The sequence below is a fragment of the Pipistrellus hanaki genome (genome assembly GCF_964339955.1).
Source record: "Pipistrellus hanaki genome assembly, chromosome: 3".
Classification (NCBI taxonomy): domain Eukaryota; kingdom Metazoa; phylum Chordata; class Mammalia; order Chiroptera; family Vespertilionidae; genus Pipistrellus; species Pipistrellus hanaki.
Window position 1 is genome coordinate 120,354,456 of NC_140505.1, and position 20,104 is coordinate 120,374,559.

The 20,104-nt window shown below is 37.5% G+C and overlaps 1 protein-coding gene across 2 annotated transcripts in view; it reads right to left on the reverse strand.

Annotated features, from left to right (window-relative positions):
• ACSS3 (acyl-CoA synthetase short chain family member 3) overlaps positions 1-20,104 on the reverse strand; it is a 153,393-nt gene that overhangs the window by 82,186 nt on the left and 51,103 nt on the right. For both annotated transcript variants that reach the window (XM_084878860.1, XM_084878861.1), the window contains 3 exons: positions 15,817-16,005; positions 11,064-11,198; positions 7,277-7,417 (listed from right to left, as the gene is read on the reverse strand). In XM_084878860.1, the coding sequence (XP_084734986.1) occupies positions 7,277-7,417; positions 11,064-11,198; positions 15,817-16,005 (465 nt within the window). The remainder of the gene's footprint in view (positions 1-7,276; positions 7,418-11,063; positions 11,199-15,816; positions 16,006-20,104) is intronic.

The following is a 20,104-nucleotide window of genomic DNA, read 5'->3' on the forward strand; positions in this document are numbered from 1 at the left end:
CTTTTTTTTTATTTGCACTCTATATACCTTAAAAGACAGTAGATGACCTAATATATTCTCAGAAAAGCTCTGTAACCTGCCAATGTACTGCTCTGCTTTCTGTGGAATTGGCCATTACACTTAGTCTTCTGCAGAACTTGAAAGATAGCCAGGTGGGAATAACACTCCATTCCACAAATAAAGACATAAAAACGAATTCTACCTCAGAAACAGGAAAGGATACAATGAGAATGTGCTCTTTTAAAAAAGAAAAGAAAAAAGAACAAAATCATAAAACCCACTTTCAATATAAGGGCATTTTTTAAAATTCAATCTGTACAAATAAAATGAAAGGCTAACCATTAATTACCCAGGAATGGGACCAGAGAATTGTCACAGATGGCTCCCGGTGGTGCCCAGCTTAATGAGCTGTCTTTGAAGGCAAGGACAGCCACAAAACACCATAAATGGGACCACCGTTAAAGTAAAACAGAAACCAGGTAAATATCAAGTGTTCAGTTTTGATTGTTGAGAGTTAAAACAGTTAGAACAATATGGGCTGTGGCAGAAGAGGAAGACTGAGGTGTGTGATAAGAAAAAGAGATTGAAATTCTTCATCTTAAACTTGCTTTTAAATTGATCTATAAAAATAAGAGGAAAATCTCAAAATACTCAGGATAGAATTCTGGAATATGTGACAAAACTTTGTTTCCTAAATTGAGCCCCTCTGTGACCCAAATCTGTGATGAAGGCTTATACAAGGAAAATGTACATGTTTACATACATGAGATATATACACTAATTATTATGATCTCTGAATGCATAACAACCTGGCCACTCAGTGTATAACCTATATAATAAAAGGCTAATATGCAAATTGTCCTTTTGACTAGGAGTTTGACCAGAAGGCAGGCCGGCCAACTGCCCATGTCCCCTCCCTCTGGACCCCACCCATGCACAAATTCATGCACCGGGCCTCTAATAAACATACATACACACACACACACACACACACACACACACACACACACACTGAGTGGTCAGATTATTATGCATTCAGAGATCATAATAATCTGGGCACTAAGTGTATTTTTATTCACACACACGTTTGTAAGTGTGTGTATCTATCTATATGTGTTGTGTGTTTACATACGCTTTACTTATGCATGTTTATATCTATTTCATATATTAATTTCATCCTGACAAGTGGAGGAAAAAAATAAAGCAAGAAGAAAGAAGAAAAATATTTTGCCTGAAGAAAGAAAATCCATCACTAAGCAATGGTTGAAGTTGACAAATTGAGAAGAAAAAAGGTATGGTTCTGATAACTTAAAAAATTTCAATACATCGACATTATTCTTTTCTTATAATGGCTAAGTGGATGATATTCCCTCTTCCTAGAGTAAATTTCCACCCCCACCCCTCTTCTGAAATTGGTTAGCTCCTAATTCATCACACAAGCCGTAAAGCCCATCACTATCCCTCCATGATATCAAGCAAAAAGAAGAGGTGCTGCCACCTCTGCTGGACATTGCCCAGAATCCCGCAGTAACTGCGTCCCATCCTCTTCCATGGCCCCGTGCCCCATGGCCTGCACGCCTCCTCCGAGCACTGATAGCCCGACCCAGCACTAGGTCTACACTCCGCTGGTGTTGTGAGGTGATGCCTTTGTCTTTCCACAGTGTCTGGCATAGAACAGTATTTCAATACATTGTCCACAGATTTCATGACTGAACGTTAACTGAAGGAGCACATGTATGAAAATTTTTTAAAAAAATATGTAGTCTTCTTGGTTCAGAGAAAACCTTTGAAACTTGTAGAACTTAGTGAATCACATCAGCAAAAATGGAATGGTTCCATTTTGGATATTTCAGCAAACATAAAATCTCTTGCTACAAGCTTGGTGCCGCCTCTATGAGCAGTAGACATTTTTATTGATCTGAACAACTGTGAGGTAATGGGCAATGGACTGTGAAACAAATCCAGCATTTTAACTACAGGAACTGTAACACAGATAAGAAACTTCACTGCTTTTATATTTGGCTTTTTAATTTTGTGTGTGTGTGTGTGTGTGTGTGTGTGTGTGTGTGTGTGTGTGTGTGTGTGTGTAGGGAATATGAATAAGTCCCCTAATGTGCAGGAATAAAGTAACATAAGCTATATAAATGCGCATCAGGAGGAAAACCCTTATCTACTCCTTCCTGGCATGCCTTCCTTTCAAGCTTCTCCTTTTGGTTTCTTTTCCCCTGTTCTCCTTTGGTACTGAATTTATTCCTTACTTTTTTTGTGTGGGGATGGGTGTGTATAGAATAGGTTTCACTATCCCTCCGTGATATCAAGCAAAAAGAAGATAACTATGACTGTCACTAAATCTCCCACTTCCCAAAGGGCACCCCATCCAGATGAGGAATTCTATCATGAAGCTCTTTGAAGTATCTTGAATGCTGCCAACCTAACCAAACAGGATAGAGGCCCACAAGACAGAAATGTATGCAAAGCAGCCTGGCTGTGGCTGCCGGAATATTCGCAGCAGCTAACAGATTAACCTGTCATAGAGCAACCTGACAAATCCAGGGCTGGCAGATGCAGAGATGCAAATATGCCCTAAATATAACTGCAAATTCTAACCAAAGAACAGACTGTCTTATGTGTATCTTCTATGTGCCTAGGAGAAATGAGCATTTTAAGCAGGATGGGCTAACATTATTTTTCCTCGTGAAGATTAAAGATTGAGAAATCAAACTATATGATGACATAAAATTTATATCTAAATGCTACACAAATGAATGTGGGCTCATATTTCCTGTACTTCTATTCTGAGAACCCAAATATTAAATTTTCAGATCCCATTAATCCTGATTATACCTACCGAAAATGAAGTGAGACTCTTATGAAGAAAAAGGATGCTGGGAGCTAACTGCAAGAGTAAGTGATCATTAAAGAAATGACTTTCGGGCAACGTCTAATCTCCAGGCATTTGAAATTTTAAAGCTCACTAAGGAGATAAGAGAAGTACTTCTTAGTGATCTTGAGAGACGATTAGTTTCTCTTGCCGTCCTACTCTTCTGACTTTCCAAAATCTACCGACTCTCCTGATGTAAACACCAGACCTCACACTGATGACCCACAGGGTCTACCATTGTCTACAAACCCAGATGTATTTCTTCACCTCCAATTACTGGCTAGGCATCTTCATGTTAAATGGCACATCACATGCAATATGGTAAACTCACACACACACAAAACAACTACTCTAGGTTTCTCCAGCCCTAATTCTTCCTCCTGTGCTTCTAGCTCAGGAAATGTTCAAAAGTTCTTCCATGTTCTCAAGTTCAAAGTCTTGGACTCCTCCTCTGCCTCTGTCCTATCCTTGAACCAAATTTGATTCCTCCCTATTAAGTGAGCTGTCCTTAGTAAAGTCCTAAACTAATGAAACAACCTGAAATATCCTTGCCTCTGTTGTTTATATGTGCTTATATTTCCAATAAAATGTTGCAAGGGTTACCTTCCTTCATGTTTTTTCTCCTGCTTAAAAAATACTAGTGCCCTCCATCCCTTACATACAGAATATGAACCTAAACTTCTTACTCCAAGAGTGTTTGGCTCCCGCCTGTATCCAGCTATTACTTCTTCCCTCGCACCGCCCGCACCCTCCATCCTGAAAGCTCCCTGACACACTCCTGCCTCTGCTTATGCCGGCCCAGGCCCACTCTGCCTGGACGCCCTCCCCGCTGTGATGTCACTCTCTGAACTTCTATTCATCCTTCCATGTCACCTTATCAAGAGCTTTCTCTGATAGAAATGTACTCCTGCTTCTCCCATCACTCTGCCCCCTTACCCCACTTAATGTTTCTTCATAGCACTTATACTGCAGAGCTCTTTAGTTATTTGGCGCCTATGTCTCTATATTTAGAGAATATACACTTCTAAAAGGAGAGTCAGACACCTATGTGTGTCTCAATAATATTTGATGAATAAACTGAATATAATCCTTCAGATGCCATTGAATTTCATGTTTTACTGAAGAGAAACAGCTTTGCCCTCTCAGAGCAAGAGCACCATTCAGCCCTGGTTGAATAGCTCAGTTGGTTAAGAGTATCGTCCAATATGCCCAGGTAGTGAATTTGATCTCTGGTCAGGGCACATACAAGAATTAACCAGTCCTATATAATAAAAGCCTAATATGCAAATCGACTGAACAGTGAAATGACGGGTTGCTATTAAGCACACTGATTACCAGGGGGCAGATGCTCAATGTAAGGGCTGCGCCCTGGTGGTCAGTGCACTCCTACAGGGAGAGCACTGCTCAGCCAGAAGCTGGACTCAGGGCTGGCGAGCGCAGCAGCGGACGTGGGAAACTCTCCTGACTCTGCAGCAGTGCTAAGGACGTCCAACTGACAACTAAGGCCCGATCCCTGAGGCTAAGCCTTCAGTGGGACATCCCCTGAGGGTTCCAGGACTGGGAAAGGGTGCATGTTGGACTGAGAGGGCCCCCCCTATCTCAGTGTAAGAATTTCATGCACTGGGCCTCTAGTGAATGTATTAATAAGTGGAATAACAAATTGATGTTTCTCTCTCGTTCACTCCCTTTTTCTCTAAAAAAATAAAGGTATTTCCTAAAAGACAAAAACAAAAAAACAGTCCATCTTGCATTATGTGTATATATATATATTTTTTTCAACCTCACTAGACTGAAGGGACTGTGGTTTACTCATATTTTTATCTTGTTTAGTCCAGAATGAAAACTCAATGAATGTATACTATTTGAGCTAAATTCAATGTGACTAAAGATCACCAAACAATTCAAGCCTTTGCCAATCACTGAAACTGATTAACTTTCTTATGGCAACAATAGAATAAATGAGAATAATTAGAACTTCAAATGATCTTCCGTTTGAGCATCTAGAAATCTAGGAGAGAAATTCTTGACCCAGAGAAACCCTGTAATCCTGTAATAACTAGGATTTGTCCTTATTTGGATATATATGTCCTTATTTGGAACCACCACTTGTTAGATTTAACACTCTCCATATTGTTTTATTTTCTTTCTACTACACTGGCTGAGTCTGTTCTGAGTTCCTTTGTGAGTCATCCCACAAAGGTCCCCTCATCTAGGTCACAGTAAATTTCAGAGTAATGTAAAATATTGAGGTGATATAAATGCTCTTATAAGATTCTTTCAGGCTTTTATTTTATTTTATTTTATTTTATTTTATTTTATTTTAAAAAATATGTTCCTAGCCGAAACCGGTTTGGCTCAGTGGTAGAGCATCAGTCTGTGGACTGAAAGGTCCCAGGTTCGATTCCAGTCAAGGGCATGTACCTTGGTTGCGGGCACATCCCCAGTAGGGGGTGTGCAAGAGGCAGCTGGTCGATGTTTCTCTCTCATCTACGTTTCTAGCTCTTTATCTCTCTCCCTCTCTGTAAAAAAATCAATAAAATATATATTTTTAAAAATATGTTCCTATTGTTTCAGAGAGAGGAAGGTAGGAAGAGAGAGTTATTCTCTCAACAATAAGAGAGAATCATCCATCGGTGGCCTCCTGCACACACCTTCCTATGGCTTTTAAGGAGCTAAAATGACTTTCTTTCTGTTTCTTTTTGTTTTGTTTTTGGTTAGGTTTCTTTCATGTTGAAAATTTTATATTAGATTAAAACTTGCTTTTGCTTTAAAACCAAGCATTCAATGGGACGCCATGTGATTGGCACATAATGTAAAACTGCAAAAAGTGAAAGGTAAAGATTTTGTCCAGCAGATGACTTGAACAGGGCTTAAGAGTCTTCAGTATAACAAATATTTTTCTAAAGACCCAAGTTGTTTTCCAAAAGAATGCTAAGGCTTTGATCCTACAATGACACAAATAACTTTATGTGTATGCCCTTATTTATTTATTTATGCACTCAACAGACATTTATGAATGCCAACTACATACAAAGCACACAATGGTAGACTAAAATGTCATAAAACATGGTCTCTCTCCTCAGCGAGATTATATTCCCCTATCAACTGTTTTCTTATTCACAGCAAGTGAGTTTATATGGAACATCTTAATTTCCTTTCTTAAGATTATTAACGATTTATGTTTTTAAAACTCTGATGCTATAGAGAACTAATATTAACCAAAAGACCACTGTCCTCTTGGATGTGAGTGATTGTAAAAATCCTTCCCCCACCAAAATTCTACGACTCAATGCGTGTTGAACCTTCTAATAGAGATGAATAGGAAGATGATATTGCAAGCCATTATGAAATTGTATACAGAAACAGTATTGTTTGGCAATTCCAGGCAGAAGTGGGATTTGTTATCTGACATCTTCATAAATATTGATGCTTTTAACTTTGTTTTGTGAAGACACCTTTCATGGTAAGCAGATTTAAAAATCCTGAGTGTCTTCAGTACTAAAAATCAAAGGGTTCAATACTCAGGATAAATTGCTTGTTGTTCACACTGTCTACACCAATTCTTGAACTTGTATTTATAACAAAAAATTACACTTCCCTAAATCAAAAATCAATCCCATTCTGTATAAAAGTTATACCTAAATTTAAAAAATAGTTCACTCTGCCAAAACGGTTTGGCTCAGCGGTAGAGCGTCAGTCTGCGGACTGAAAGGTCCCAGGTTCTATTCCAGTCAAGGGCATGTACCTTGGTTGCGGGCACATCCCGAGTAGGGGGTGTGCAAGAGGCAGCTGGTCGATGTTTCTCTCTCATCGACGTTTCTGGCTCTCTATCTCTCTCTCTTCCTCTCTGTGAAAAATCAATAAAATATATTAAAAACAATAAAAAATAGTTCACTTAAACTATATTTTTATAAAATTTTATTAAACCAACTGATATTCAGTCAAATCTCTATTAATGTTAATAGCATAAGCAATTGTATATCGCTGATATAAGTGAAAAGTTTGGGGGGAAAAATGGGGCAAAATCCTTGACCTTAAATATAATTCATACTAGAGACCTGCTGCACAAATTCATGCACAGGTGGGGCCCAGCCAGCCCACCCAGATTGGGAGGGGAGGGGCCGATTGGGGCTGGCCAGGGGGAGGGGCTTGGGTGTTTGGCCAGCCAGCCCCGCCCCCTAGTCAAACTCCTGGTCGAGGTCAAGGGGACAATTTGTATATTATCTTTTTATTAAGTAGGACTTTTCTGTTTTTAAACACAACATTTCTTTAAACTATAAAGTACCTAAGTCTAAACTTCAAGGTATAGTCTGCAAGCACTGTCAGCTAGTAAACAAATATTTTCTGGGCAAAAGAAGTCTGCCACTATGTACTTATCCCTAAGAGAGTGAATACCTTGGGCAAACCTGTTGTTCCAGATGTGTAAAGAATATATAGTGGATGTTCTGAAAGAACAGGAACACAGTCGTGTGACTGTGCTTTTGCCATCTCTTCATCCCAATCAAGGTCACGACCTGGAGCCAAAGGAACTGTCTCCTAGGAAGCAAAAATTTAGGAACAGGCATTGAACAAAGATTAAAATCAGAGAAGAATGTTAGTCTGAGCATCTGACTTACAATCTAAGCTGTCTATATAGCACTAAATATCATATTTATAAATATCTCAGATAATTGTTCATAAAAAGTCCAACAGTTGACATTGGCTTCGAATCTGTGGCTAACCTTAAGAAACTCAATGTGATACAGTCATATTTTCATCAACAAAGCTTAACTTAATTTCATGTTTTCATAAATGTATTTTCATTACTAACTTTATAAACTAATTTTTATTTTTTATAACCAATTTATTTTCCTTTGGAACTATCATCTTTACAATCAAATGTCAACTAACCCATTAAAGGTTTATTTTTATACAAGGGTCATTTAGGAATAATATTGTGGCTGTCTGTCAAAATAGGAGTATATTAAATCATTTTCAAGGGTAGGGGGGAAATCTGCTTTTGCTTTTACAAGAAGAAAAATCGGTTTTGAAAATTAATGAGGGTATGTGACATATCTAAAATGCTATGCAGATTTTGCTCCATCATGTCATTGATTCACATAGTAGAAATGTTTTTATTTTTGTTCTTACAACCAAGCTCTGTTGTAAACTTTATGATAATAGAGTCATGAGTTAGACCCATATACCTTAAAAGAATGTAGACAGACCTCTTTACAACTTGTGCTAGTGAAATAGGCCAGATACGTAAAGAGAAAGGAAGTGGCTAATGGAAAAATTATCCTCATGGAGAGTTACATCTATTTAAGTAGATTTAAGACCCAGTACACGTCGAGTTATTTTCTGAAATGATAACTAAACTCAAGATCAGGAAGCTTACAGTTGGTAAACTTGTTAAAATAGGCACAAGGCAAGGCTATGAATTCCTTGGTGAAAGTAAGAATATAGGTAATCATCATTCATCAAGGTGAGGCTAAACCCAGAAACTTTCAGAGATTTAGAAAAGTCAGCCATTTTTTGTTTTGGGGGGCTCCTTAGTGTTGTTAAATTGGTCCTATTTTTAAATGCAAACATTTACAAATTAACACTGCAATATAACATTGCAATTGCAATGCCTATATGAATAAACACACTGATAATAAACAATTTGAACTGATGGTGAAGTTTTAGGCATCTCCAGCCTCATTTTGAAAAAACCCAGTATACCACTTACATAAGTGAAAATAATTAAGTGACCAAATTATATATTTTTTCATTTGTTTTTATTCATCAGACAAACATAACTAATTTTAAATTATCAAGCCTTTGACATCATATTATAGAACTTTAAAAAAAAATCACAATGCACAATTAAAAATGCCAACTGAGTCATCATAAAAATAATTATAAATCAAGTGAAATGATGACTTGAATGAGAGGTTATTTTTCAGGCTCAGAAACACAGGCATGCGTGTAAAACAGATGTGATAAAAGGAAGAGAGGAAAAATTCAACACTAGTTTTTACATATATACTTTTACTTCTATACACAAGTCCTTCTTAGTTGTTAACATTCTTAAAAAGCAATAATTGGGGCAACAGTAGAACTGACTGATAGGATATTCTTTTGATTCGATTGCCTGAGGCTTAAGAAGGTCAGCCAGACTTTTATCTCCTCTGGCAAAAAGCAAATCAGCTTAAAGAAAGATTCCACTAAGCTTCAATTTGTGTCTCTCTAAAGCCAAAGTAACGTCAGTCCATTGGGCTTAATTACTGCCTGTACAGCAGTTCTAAAATGAAGAAAAAGACACACCCAAAGCCTTCATCTAAAATAAAGCTATGTCAAAACAGAAGGAAGGGTCTTTAAAAAAAAGGGAGAGGAAGAGAAATGGATGTTACGAAAGGGAGAGGTAGAGGTATGGGAGAGGTGGAGGAAGAATGTGTCCCTACTCATTAAGAGGAAAGAGAAGAGATTTGCACTAGAAAAATCTTACTAGGAAACATTCATATCTATCACCGGTGTGTTATAAAATAAAATAAACATGTTGGTTAAAAGTTATTTAACTAGAATTCAAAACTTGACTCCACCACCTTACTAGGCATGACTCTGGGCTATGATGTCTCCATGACACACTTGCTTCATCTGCAAAATGAGGCTAGTGATAGCATTTATTTTATGGGTTCATGAGAATTAAATAAGAAGTATTTGAAAGTACTCAGCATCAGACCTGGCATAAGTTCTTTATAAATTCTACATGAATTCATACATGTGTGAACAGCACACATATACCCACATAAATGCTTGTGTGGGTGTGTGTGTGTGTTCCTTCCCTTCTCTAACCTTCTCTCACTCAAAGACTTCTTTATTGCTGACATTGCATTCCCTGATTTAAGAGCAACAAACCTTTTTTTAAAATATGCTGGAGGTCATCTGAAAGAAACTTAAAATTCTTCTTTGACACAGTAAGAATATTAAAATCATTGAGTGCAACAGTTCATGAGCCACAGACAACTGGTAAAACTTTACACATGAATTTAATGTGGTGAAGAGAATTGCTAGGTGGTAATCAAAATGACATTATTTTTACTGCTCTCTGTTCTTATATCTTATCATTTAAGCATTTTTTTGCAGATAAGCTCTCAAGAGTTCCACAAAATTATACATGATCATTTACACTCTGGTAATTTTTCTTATGCAAAAAAAAATTTAATCTGCTAGAAATCCAAGTTGGTCCTACTATACATATCTGAATATGTGCTTGAATGCAAAAAGAAGGTCCAATTTACTAAGAAAAGCAATTGTAATATATATTCATTGATGTGTTATACTGCTTTTTTTCCCTTCATGGATCACAGAGTAAGGTATCTGTTTAGAATATTCAAATATTGTTTTCCTAAGTATAATTTTTACTTAAGGGCTAAAAACCTTTCTAAATTTTTTTAAAAAATAACTTACATACATAATAATCATACCTTTCCACAAGGCAAGATAGCTTAGGGAGTAAGCAGGCAATCAGAGTGCATGTGTTCAGGTCATGACCCTGACACTAGCTGGGTAAGTTTCCCTCTCTTCTTCCAATTCCTTTTCTTTAAAATAAGAATAATGCTATCACCTAGGTCTCAGTTACCCAGAGGATTTTTAAAATGATTCACTAGTAGAATGTCTTAAAAATCATATGGTGGGCAGTCAGCAAGTGTTACTAGCACTATTATTATGGCAATAATTTATACTAATAAATGATATCCCAAAAGACCCATGGTTGGCAAACTGCAGCTCACGAGCCACATGCGGCTCTTTGGCTCCTTGAGTGTGGCTCTTCAACAAAATACCACGGCCTGGGAGAGTCTATTTGAAGACGTGGCATTAGAAGTTTATGTTTAAAATATTTGGCTCTCAAAAGAAATTTCAATCATTGTACTGTTGATATTTGGCTCTATTGACTAATGAGTTTGCCGACCACTGCAATAAACTATACAGATAATCAACTCATTAATAATATAGCTATTTCTGTGTTTCCATCTTTTTATTTTAAGCTAGTTTGTTTTTTTATAAAGAGAGAAAGTATCATTCATAACTAATATCTTTTTTTTTTGCCAAAAATAAAAAGCATATTCAGGAAATATATTTAATAGTTCATAAATTAAGGGTTTGTGTTAAATGGTCAAAACAAGAATCATCCTTAGCACAAATTCAATATTCAGATTACCATATTTGGACGATTATAAATGAGAACTTTATCTGGTTTGTGTTGTCCAATTCTCAGCGCTTCTTCTAGAAGTGGCATGTATTCTACCTTCCTTCCAGGTTCAATGCCAAAGGATGCTGTAACCACCACCTTGGGCTACAATTAAAAATAAAAATAAAAAATGAGAAAGCTTAACAACCCTATTTAAGATGATCACAGTATTTCAAGTGCAGACAAATAGTTTAGCATTTTTAAAGAAATGCCTGAATAATTTTGTTCTCTATTGACTAAATAAATGACCTAAAAACCAATAATCCCTTTTTAAATGTTATAAACCTAACCACTTCCCACATAAATCTCACTTACCAGTTCAAAATTACATGTCAACATGCTTTCAGCTACTTAGAATGAGCTGCAAAAAAATGCTTTCTGAAGAAATCATTAGGCCAGCGGATTTGCCATGAACCAGTAAAATGAACCAAGGGCCCCCTCGCTGGCAGAGGCCCCGTAACAGTTGGCTGTGCTGAAGTTGAAGCATTTTCTTAGGTGGAGGGGGCTAGGTGGGGGGAGCCCAGTTGCTATCAGGAAGTATTTTTAACTGGTTTGGTTTTGTTTTATTTTGTTTTGTTTTTATGTAAGCATCTCTGCTTAAATGCCTAGAGACTACAGAAGGAAGGAACCCAAATCTCTAATAATTCTTTTATGATTCTTTTTTCACTCTAAATACATATTCATTTTCTATAAATGTTTGTAATTTTTTCATAGTTTTTTCTTAAAAGAGCCCGTAAATGATTTAGGCTTCGAACCCCACAAAGCCTGGACCTGCCTCTGTCACTGAGACACACTCAACACTTTTCTTCACCTGACAACCTGTTATTGAAGGTGTACACAGAGGGAGCCAAAAGGCACTCCTGAAGAGGCAGAAGAAGTTAGGTTAATCTCCCTCCCTCAGTGCACTCTGGGCAAGCCTCAGATGTCCCCGATGTCAGTGTTCCTTCATCCCACCTCGGCACAGGGAGCTCTCCCAGGCCACATGTGGGTCCCTTTCACCTCCACGTCCGCTACCTCTGGCACCATGCTTGCCATACCATAAGCTCTGAATAAGTATTTGTGGAGCTGAACCAAAATTCTCCTTAATTTGCAAAAACAAACACATCATTATTCTTTTACATACACTATTTCTTCACCAAGAAATCCAAAGCAAATAGATAATAAATTATTCAGGAGGCAGATAATCAATCAGAGATAGTGCATCTATCCCTGAATTCTAATTTCTGGTTACAACACATTTCATCTAGAGAAGGTTTATATTATGCCAAATATATACATATACAGTACTTTCTGCTTCTTGAATATCATTTAATATTCACAGAGCTGGGGCTCCGTGCAGCTACATAGCTTGCCCCAGGTTATAAGTGGTGAAATGAGAGAGAGGCCATTCTGTCTGATTACAGAAATATCTCTGTTGCCTAGATCAAGCTGCCTTTTAAAAGGACAAAAAAAAAAAAGGTTAGTCTTATTTCCTTTTATCATATTTTAAAGGTCAGACATTTGGCTATAATTCACATTTTAATATCTTTAATACTTACAAAAATAACTCTAGATAACATTCCCAAAGATTAGAATTATGAATAAATAAAAATTACATATCAAATTAAAAATATCTAGAATATATAAAAACTTGAATAATTTAATAATGTCAAAATTACAAAAATAACCCTTTTTCACATTTCTATTAGTCTACTATTGGAGGTTTTGAGGCAGGATAGTAAGAAACTATGAAAATTCCTTGGCAAGTGGAATGGGGAAACGGAGACAAATAGCTGAACTGGCCAAGCAATTTACAGCCAGATAATAAATTGCAAGGGCAGACTTCCCTCAGTCCTGGTCCCTCTTTAGTGGCATTCTTTGAAGGTAAAACTGACCAGAGAATGACTCTGATACACTCATTTTGATGACTCAGCATATTAAAGGACCCTCCCTGGAAAGCTGATGAGTAGTCTATTGAGATCCTCACTTGAGAGCTCCCTAAAATTCCAGTCTTCAGAAAGTAGATTAAAAAACTAAAACAAAAGACCCAGTGGGCACTTGCTCTCTTGAACATGGCTGCACCTTCTTTCTCCAGGTTTGTATCTTTGCTTTCCTTCTCCTAAGTGATAAGGGCTCCCCAGAGACTTGCAAGCAGGGAAGTAGTGAGTAGTGGCAGCTTATCCAGGGCTAATACCTTGAACCTATCTCCAAGGAACTGTCCTTTTGTCTCTGTTACTTGTTTCCTGAGGCCACTTCTTCTGCCTCTGTGACTTTCTTTCTAAAAGGCCAACGCATCTCTCTGAGCAACCCGCTCTAATCTTCTCTTCCAGAATACTTTTGCTTTGCATGCTAAATAAACTTCTTCCTGCACTAAGATTTTAAATTCTTTCTTTGCCAAACTCAAGAACTGAGAGTTACTAACAGTTTTATTTAGTCTTGACTGACTTATTACAACATATTTTTCCATCTTCTGTTTAAAATATATTTTCTTCAGCCTATTTATTTGAAAACCATGACATCAAAATCATCTCTGATTTCAACTAATACTTGTATCAAAATACCCCAGCTATACATCTCTATTTCCATCTTATTGCTTTTAATTTGACATGATTAAAAGTCTTGCCCATAAAAAAATGCACTTATTGCATAAACTTCTTAAAATTGTGTGTGTGTGTGTGTGTGTGTTAGATAACAACTTCACTGGTACAGCATATATTTTATAAATAATTATTTTTTATATATCTCAGTTTCCTCACATCATATGAAATTTCACAAGAAGGAAAAAATACATCTCATACCTTTATCCAAATGGTGTTTAGACTTCTGCAGGTAAAAAACGAGTCTATACCTTCCTCAGAGAAGTCCCCACTGCCCACTGATCTGCAGGTCAATGACTGACTGATATTTCCCTCTAGATTTCCCTTCAGAAGCACTAACTCAACATGCTTTAGAGAAGAGAGAGAGAGAGAGAGAGAGAGAGAGAGAGAGAGAGAGAGAGAGAGAAATCCAGCCAGTTAATCCACAAACCAGCTTCTATTATAGTTCTAATAAACGATCTATTCCAAATGAAGTCAGACATGCAAAACTTCACTGTATGCCTGGCACTCAGGGGACCTTCAATATACAGAGTATTTCAAAAGTGTATACATACTTTGGATAATTATAAAGGCAGTAGTTATTAAAAGACATTTAATTTTCAAAATGTAATAGAATCTACAGACATTGTGTGTATACATTAGTTTCCTTCCCTGTTAAGGCGTATCTCATCCTGGGCTTTTAAAACTCTAAGGTAAATCATCTTTTACTCTTTATTTTAAAAAATAGTTTATTGGCTTTTAGAGAGAGAGAAAGGGAGAGAGAGCGAGTGAAACATCTATATAAGAGTGAAACAACAATCTGCTCTCTCCCACACACTCCACACTGGAGATTGAGCCCAAAACCTGGGCACACACCCTTGACCAGGAATGGAACTGACAACCTCCTGGTCCATGGGGCAATGCCCAAGCACATGAGCCAGGACAATCATCTCTTACTCGTAAAACAAACAACCTTCCTTTCTTCAGCTCTCCACTGCTAGTACTCTCCTGGACATCTCCCATGGCTTCACAAACAGACCACCTACCGAAGGTTCTTATTCTAGCCTCTCCCCTCTGTCCCACTCATCAAATGGAAAGACTTACCTCCTCCTCTTAACATTGCTTAAAACAGGACACGAGATTGCTCAAAACCTCTGATTAGACAAGGTCTACAGGATCCAGTTCAGACAGAAACTGCCTTTGCAAGGTCACCTTCTGTCCCTCTTCAGTCACACTGGTCTATTCACTAGCCTCCAAATGAAGTTTACCCTTTCTCATCTCTAATGCTAGACTTATATTGTTTTTCTCTCCTTTTGGATCCCGTGAGGTCATTCTCTTCAACTAGCTGAATTGTAGCAAAGATCTAAGTACAATCTCACTTCCTTTGACCACCAACTAAAAGAAATCTCACTTCTTTGACCATCCAACTAAAATAAATTAGAGGTCTGCAAACTATGGTTGAGAGCCACACCTTGCCCACTGCTATGAGTTTTTCTATGTAGCATTTAAGACTGCTTTTGTGCTATGACAGAACAGCTCAGTAGTTGCAACAGAAACCATGTAACCCATGTGCTTAAAATGTTTACCCTCTGTAACATACAAAAATATTTTCTAATCAAGGCTCTAAATTAATAAAATAATAATAGCTAACTTTATTTTATGAGTCCTCCATGTCAGGTACCCTTCTCAAGTTTATTTAGCATCCAATTTAAACTTGCAACCCTGCTCCTCACTGACACCCCCTCTTATCCTCTGTGCTACCCACCATTTCTGGAAGCATGTAGAGTATAAAACTAGTTATGTGTCCCACTATTTGATAAGAATCATTTACTATCCTGTTCCAACGATAGTGCCAAACACATAGTGGAAGCTTACTACATATATGGTGAATAAATAAATTTGTTATTTTACTTGTCTTATACACTCAAATATACATCAGATGAACTTATATTTTATATTCCTCACTGCACCTAGCAAGGTGCCTTTCATGTACTACTGATGCAAAAATAAATGTTTGATTAACAGATATATGCCAAAGAAACAGTAAACTTTAAGTATCCTGTATTAAAGGAGGATCTAATAAGTACAGAGCACTCTTGGATGATTCATCCACAGATATGGCTGTACTGTACATACTACTGCTTGATTTCCCCAAAGAAAGCACTTACCCTTGCATGATCAATGCGGGTACTCAGTTCTTTGGATGCAAATCCCCCAAATATAAGGCTGTGGATGGCTCCTATCCGGGCGCATGCCAGCATGGTATAGATTGCCTGAGGGATCATGGGCATGTAGATGACCACAGTGTCACCTTTCTGGACACCATGCTTGACCAAAACACCAGCCAGCTTAGAGACCTGTAACAAAATCATTAGATGAGCAAAGTCTTTTCTGTGTTCTTTCACTAAAAAGTTAAGTAGGTAACACAAGAAGACGACCGCCACCTTGGTAGTGAATTAAAGAAGCCTGAGACCATATTTGATGATGATGATGACAAGGGTTTGGATAGTGACAATAATAACAGATATTATAACAAATGACTACAAACAGATTACTATTATGAGACCATATGAACTTCATGGCTTAAATGGCTTAGTTATTCATATAACAACATGTTTTCTGAGCAACTATTACATATCATATGTTGTATGCAGAGTTGGGAACACAATATTGAAAAGCAAAGACAGACTTGTTCCGGTGCAGTTTTTATTCTAAAGGTAAATCAGTCACATGAATGGAAAATTAAAATGATTATAGATTTAGATATATGTTGGGTTAACTATTGAAGAAGGCAAGTATGAAAGAAAACAAATCACTTATACACAAATAAGGTAAAAAGACAAAGTATATTATTATTTCTGTTTTACAGATAAGGTAACTGAGGCTCAGAGATAATAAATAGCTAATCAGAGGTGAGAGAGATAAAAACTGCTGAAGCCAAGATACCATCAGTTCTTTTGACTTCATGCTCTCTGCCTCAAGTCAATTATTTTTCTTCATAGTTTTTATGCTAACTACCTATACAAAGTGACTGCCCTCTATACTGAGACCAAATATAAAAATTTCTTTATTCTCTTAACATGTGTTTTTGCAATTTCTAGTAATAAAAACAAAATAGATCATAAGTCCATACATGATATAATTTATTTCAAGAAACCTTTCCCTGGGCAATTACCTCCTGCGGGAGGTATGCCCAGACCTAAGTGAATAAGACATTCACCCTTCCTTCATTTTAAAAATATATATTGAGTATCTGTATATGCCAGACAACTGTTTTTTGAAACATCAGTAAACAAAATCATATAAAGGTCTCTATCCCCAGAGTGCTTATATCTTAGCAAAAGAAATATCTTCCTATATAATAAAGAGGTAATATGCAAATTGACCATCACGCCCTCACAAGACAGCTGCCTAGGACCAGGCTGGCAGGGCAGGGGAGTTAGTGAGGGATGACCAAATGACTAAATAAGCAGGCTGTGTGGGATGACCAAGATGGCAGGAGGGCAGTTGGGGGCAATCAGGCCAGCATGCAGAGGCAGTGAGGGGTGATCAGGCTGGCGTTAGGGGGTGGACAGTTAGTGGTGACCAGGCAGGCAGGCAGGTAAGTGATTAGGAGCCCGTAGTCCTGGATTGTGAGAGGGAGTCCATATGCTGGTTTAGGACATTCCCCAGCAGTTGGATATCCCCCTCGGAGTCCTCTTATTGGAGAAAGTGCCAGCTGGGCTGAGAGGGATCTCCCCCACCTCTTGCATGAATTTTGTGCACTGGGCCTCTAGTTTATAATAAACATAAGTAAATTATGCATTATGTTAAAGGTAATCAGTGCTATTTAGTAGGGGGAAGTAGAGCAAAGTAGACGGGATTGGAAGTGCAGGGGGTATAATTTTCAGAACAGGCCTCACTTAGAAAGTGACATTTTAGCCAAGACATGTGGCAGGTTGAGAATAAGTGTGTATCTGGGAGTCTACTATTTCAGGCAGAGAGAATACCAGTACAAAGGTGTCAGGGGGATCAGATGTTATGACAAAAGGGAACAGCAGGGAGACTAGAGGATCTGGAACAGGGGGGGGAAAAAAATAAAAATAAAAATATGGTTGTAGATCAGGTCAGACAGCTAAAAGGGCCTGCAGGGATCTGGTGGGTGACTGGGAGGAATCTGCCTTGCCTTTAAATATGACTGTTCCAGATAATGAACAGAGAAGGCCTGAAAGAAGGAAGTAGGTCACATGACTTTTTGTGGTTCCTTTCACTTCACTCTGCTGCTCTTACTTTCGGAACAAGTTTTTTCTTTTTTTTTTCTTTTCTTAATGTATTTTTATTGATTTCAGAGAGGGAGGGAGAGAGAGATAGAAACATCAATGATGAGAGAGAATCATTGATTGGCTGCTTCCTGCATACCCCCAACTGGAGACTGAGCCCGCAACCTGGGCATATGTCCTGACTGGGAATCGAACCAGTGACCTCTTGGTTCCTGGGTCGATGCTCAACTGCTGAGCTACACCCGGCTGAGCTGAACAAGTTTAAAGGATCGGAATCCTGATCATTCTTAATTATTTTTCATTTTGATTCACTTCCTCTGTTCAAATGGGGAAAGATGTGCTCAAGATTAAGAATGTTGGTGAAAGAAAGTAACAACTATGTAAGCATCTTACTCTCCCCTACATTGCAAACTATCTAAATTCAGTGCTACTTTTTAAGACCTCAAAGCTGTTCCATAGAAAGTTACAAGAAGGACACATGAAAATAATATAAATTATGCACTTAAATTCTGTGCGAAGTTCAGAACCAAGGTAAACACTGAAAAGTCATATCCAAACATCTGTGTGCAATCTCTGCAGAGTAGCCCTGCTCCCTGATGACCTTACTGCGCTTCCCACCTAAGGTACAGCAGCGGGAGAGACCCACAAGATAACCTTGTCCTATTTACAGCTATAACCTCGGCATCTCCATGGTGTCTGTTGGTGAATAAAATATAATATAAAATAAAATATAATATTCAACAAGATTCCATAATTCAGCAACTTTATGTTCCAGTTCCACCTCATGATGTTGTTGAAAGATGCCAAAACTTTTTTCTGTTCTCTAAACCAAGTAAAATAAATAAATTCAAGACTGCCTTAGCCAGATTGGCTCAGTGAATAGCGCCTCTGCCCTGGAACTGAAGGGTCCCAGGTTTGATTCTGGTCAAAAGCATCTGCCTAGGTTGCAGGCTGAATCCCTGGCCCTGGTCCAGGCCGGGTTGGGAGGCAACCAATTAATGTGTCTCTCACATTGATGTTTCTCTCTATGTGTCTCTCCCTCTCCCTTCTATTCTCTCTAGAAATCAATGGGAAAATACTCTCAGGTGAGGATTAACAAAATAAACAAACAAGCAAACAAATAAATGAATAAATTTAAGACCTTTTTTGAAACAAAGGTTTAAAACTGGCCAAATGTTATTCCAAAATACACGTGAGTCAACATGTTAAAAAATTAGACGGTTATATATACAAATCCAGCTTTCTAGTTTCTCTAGAGAAACTGGAAGGTCTAACAGCAATGGGTTCCTGTTCTTGAATGACAACAATCAATTGAACCTGTGATCAGCTAGCTGCTCAGTGTGCCATTCCCTGGATCTACTTATCAAGGAGCTTGCATTTTTCTTTCCATTCTGAATTTAAAATGCATTTTCTACTCCTGTTTATGTTATGTGCTTACACCATACTTTCATAACCACAGAATAAGATACATGCCAATAATTGATTTTTCTCCCACCCACTTCTTCCATTTATGTTATCTGCTTAGCTCATGTAGACATGAGTTGTTTGTTAATCACTGCCCAGAAGACAGTTGTCAAATTAGGCTGCACCAGATCTCTATAACCGCTAGAGGGCGGTCATTTGGCCTAGTTTACTAATAACTTGCTTCTTGCAGCTACTCTTCAGCGTTTTGATATTTTGCTAACCACGTCACAGATGCCCTAAAGACAAAAGTTTCATATAATCAATAGAGAAAAGTTATTTTGTAGTTCTTGCTAGGAATAAATGTCACTCCAGTAAAATTATCTATTGTAACTTTTAAATTTAAAATATATATGTATATATATGAGAAAATGAATGGGAAAATATGTTTCTGGTGAGACTTCTGGTAAATAGGCTTATGAAAAATAAAACACTAGCTCACAGCAAGAAAAAAAATAAATGGAAATTGATTTAACATTAAAATATTTAATATTTCATTAAAATATTTCTTATGAATATTAAATCAAGAGTTGGTTAATGTGAGCCCCAGAGCAAAATATTTAATAGTCATGTCTCAGATGCAAATAAAATCATTTTGAAGGTAAGTGTAGACTACAGTGAGGGATATGAGGGAAAAATCTAGAAATCCCAGTCACTCAAGAGTTGACAATAACTTAAATAAAGTGCTATGAAATTTTAACACAAAGGGCAATTTGATGATTGCTATTTCAGGGTT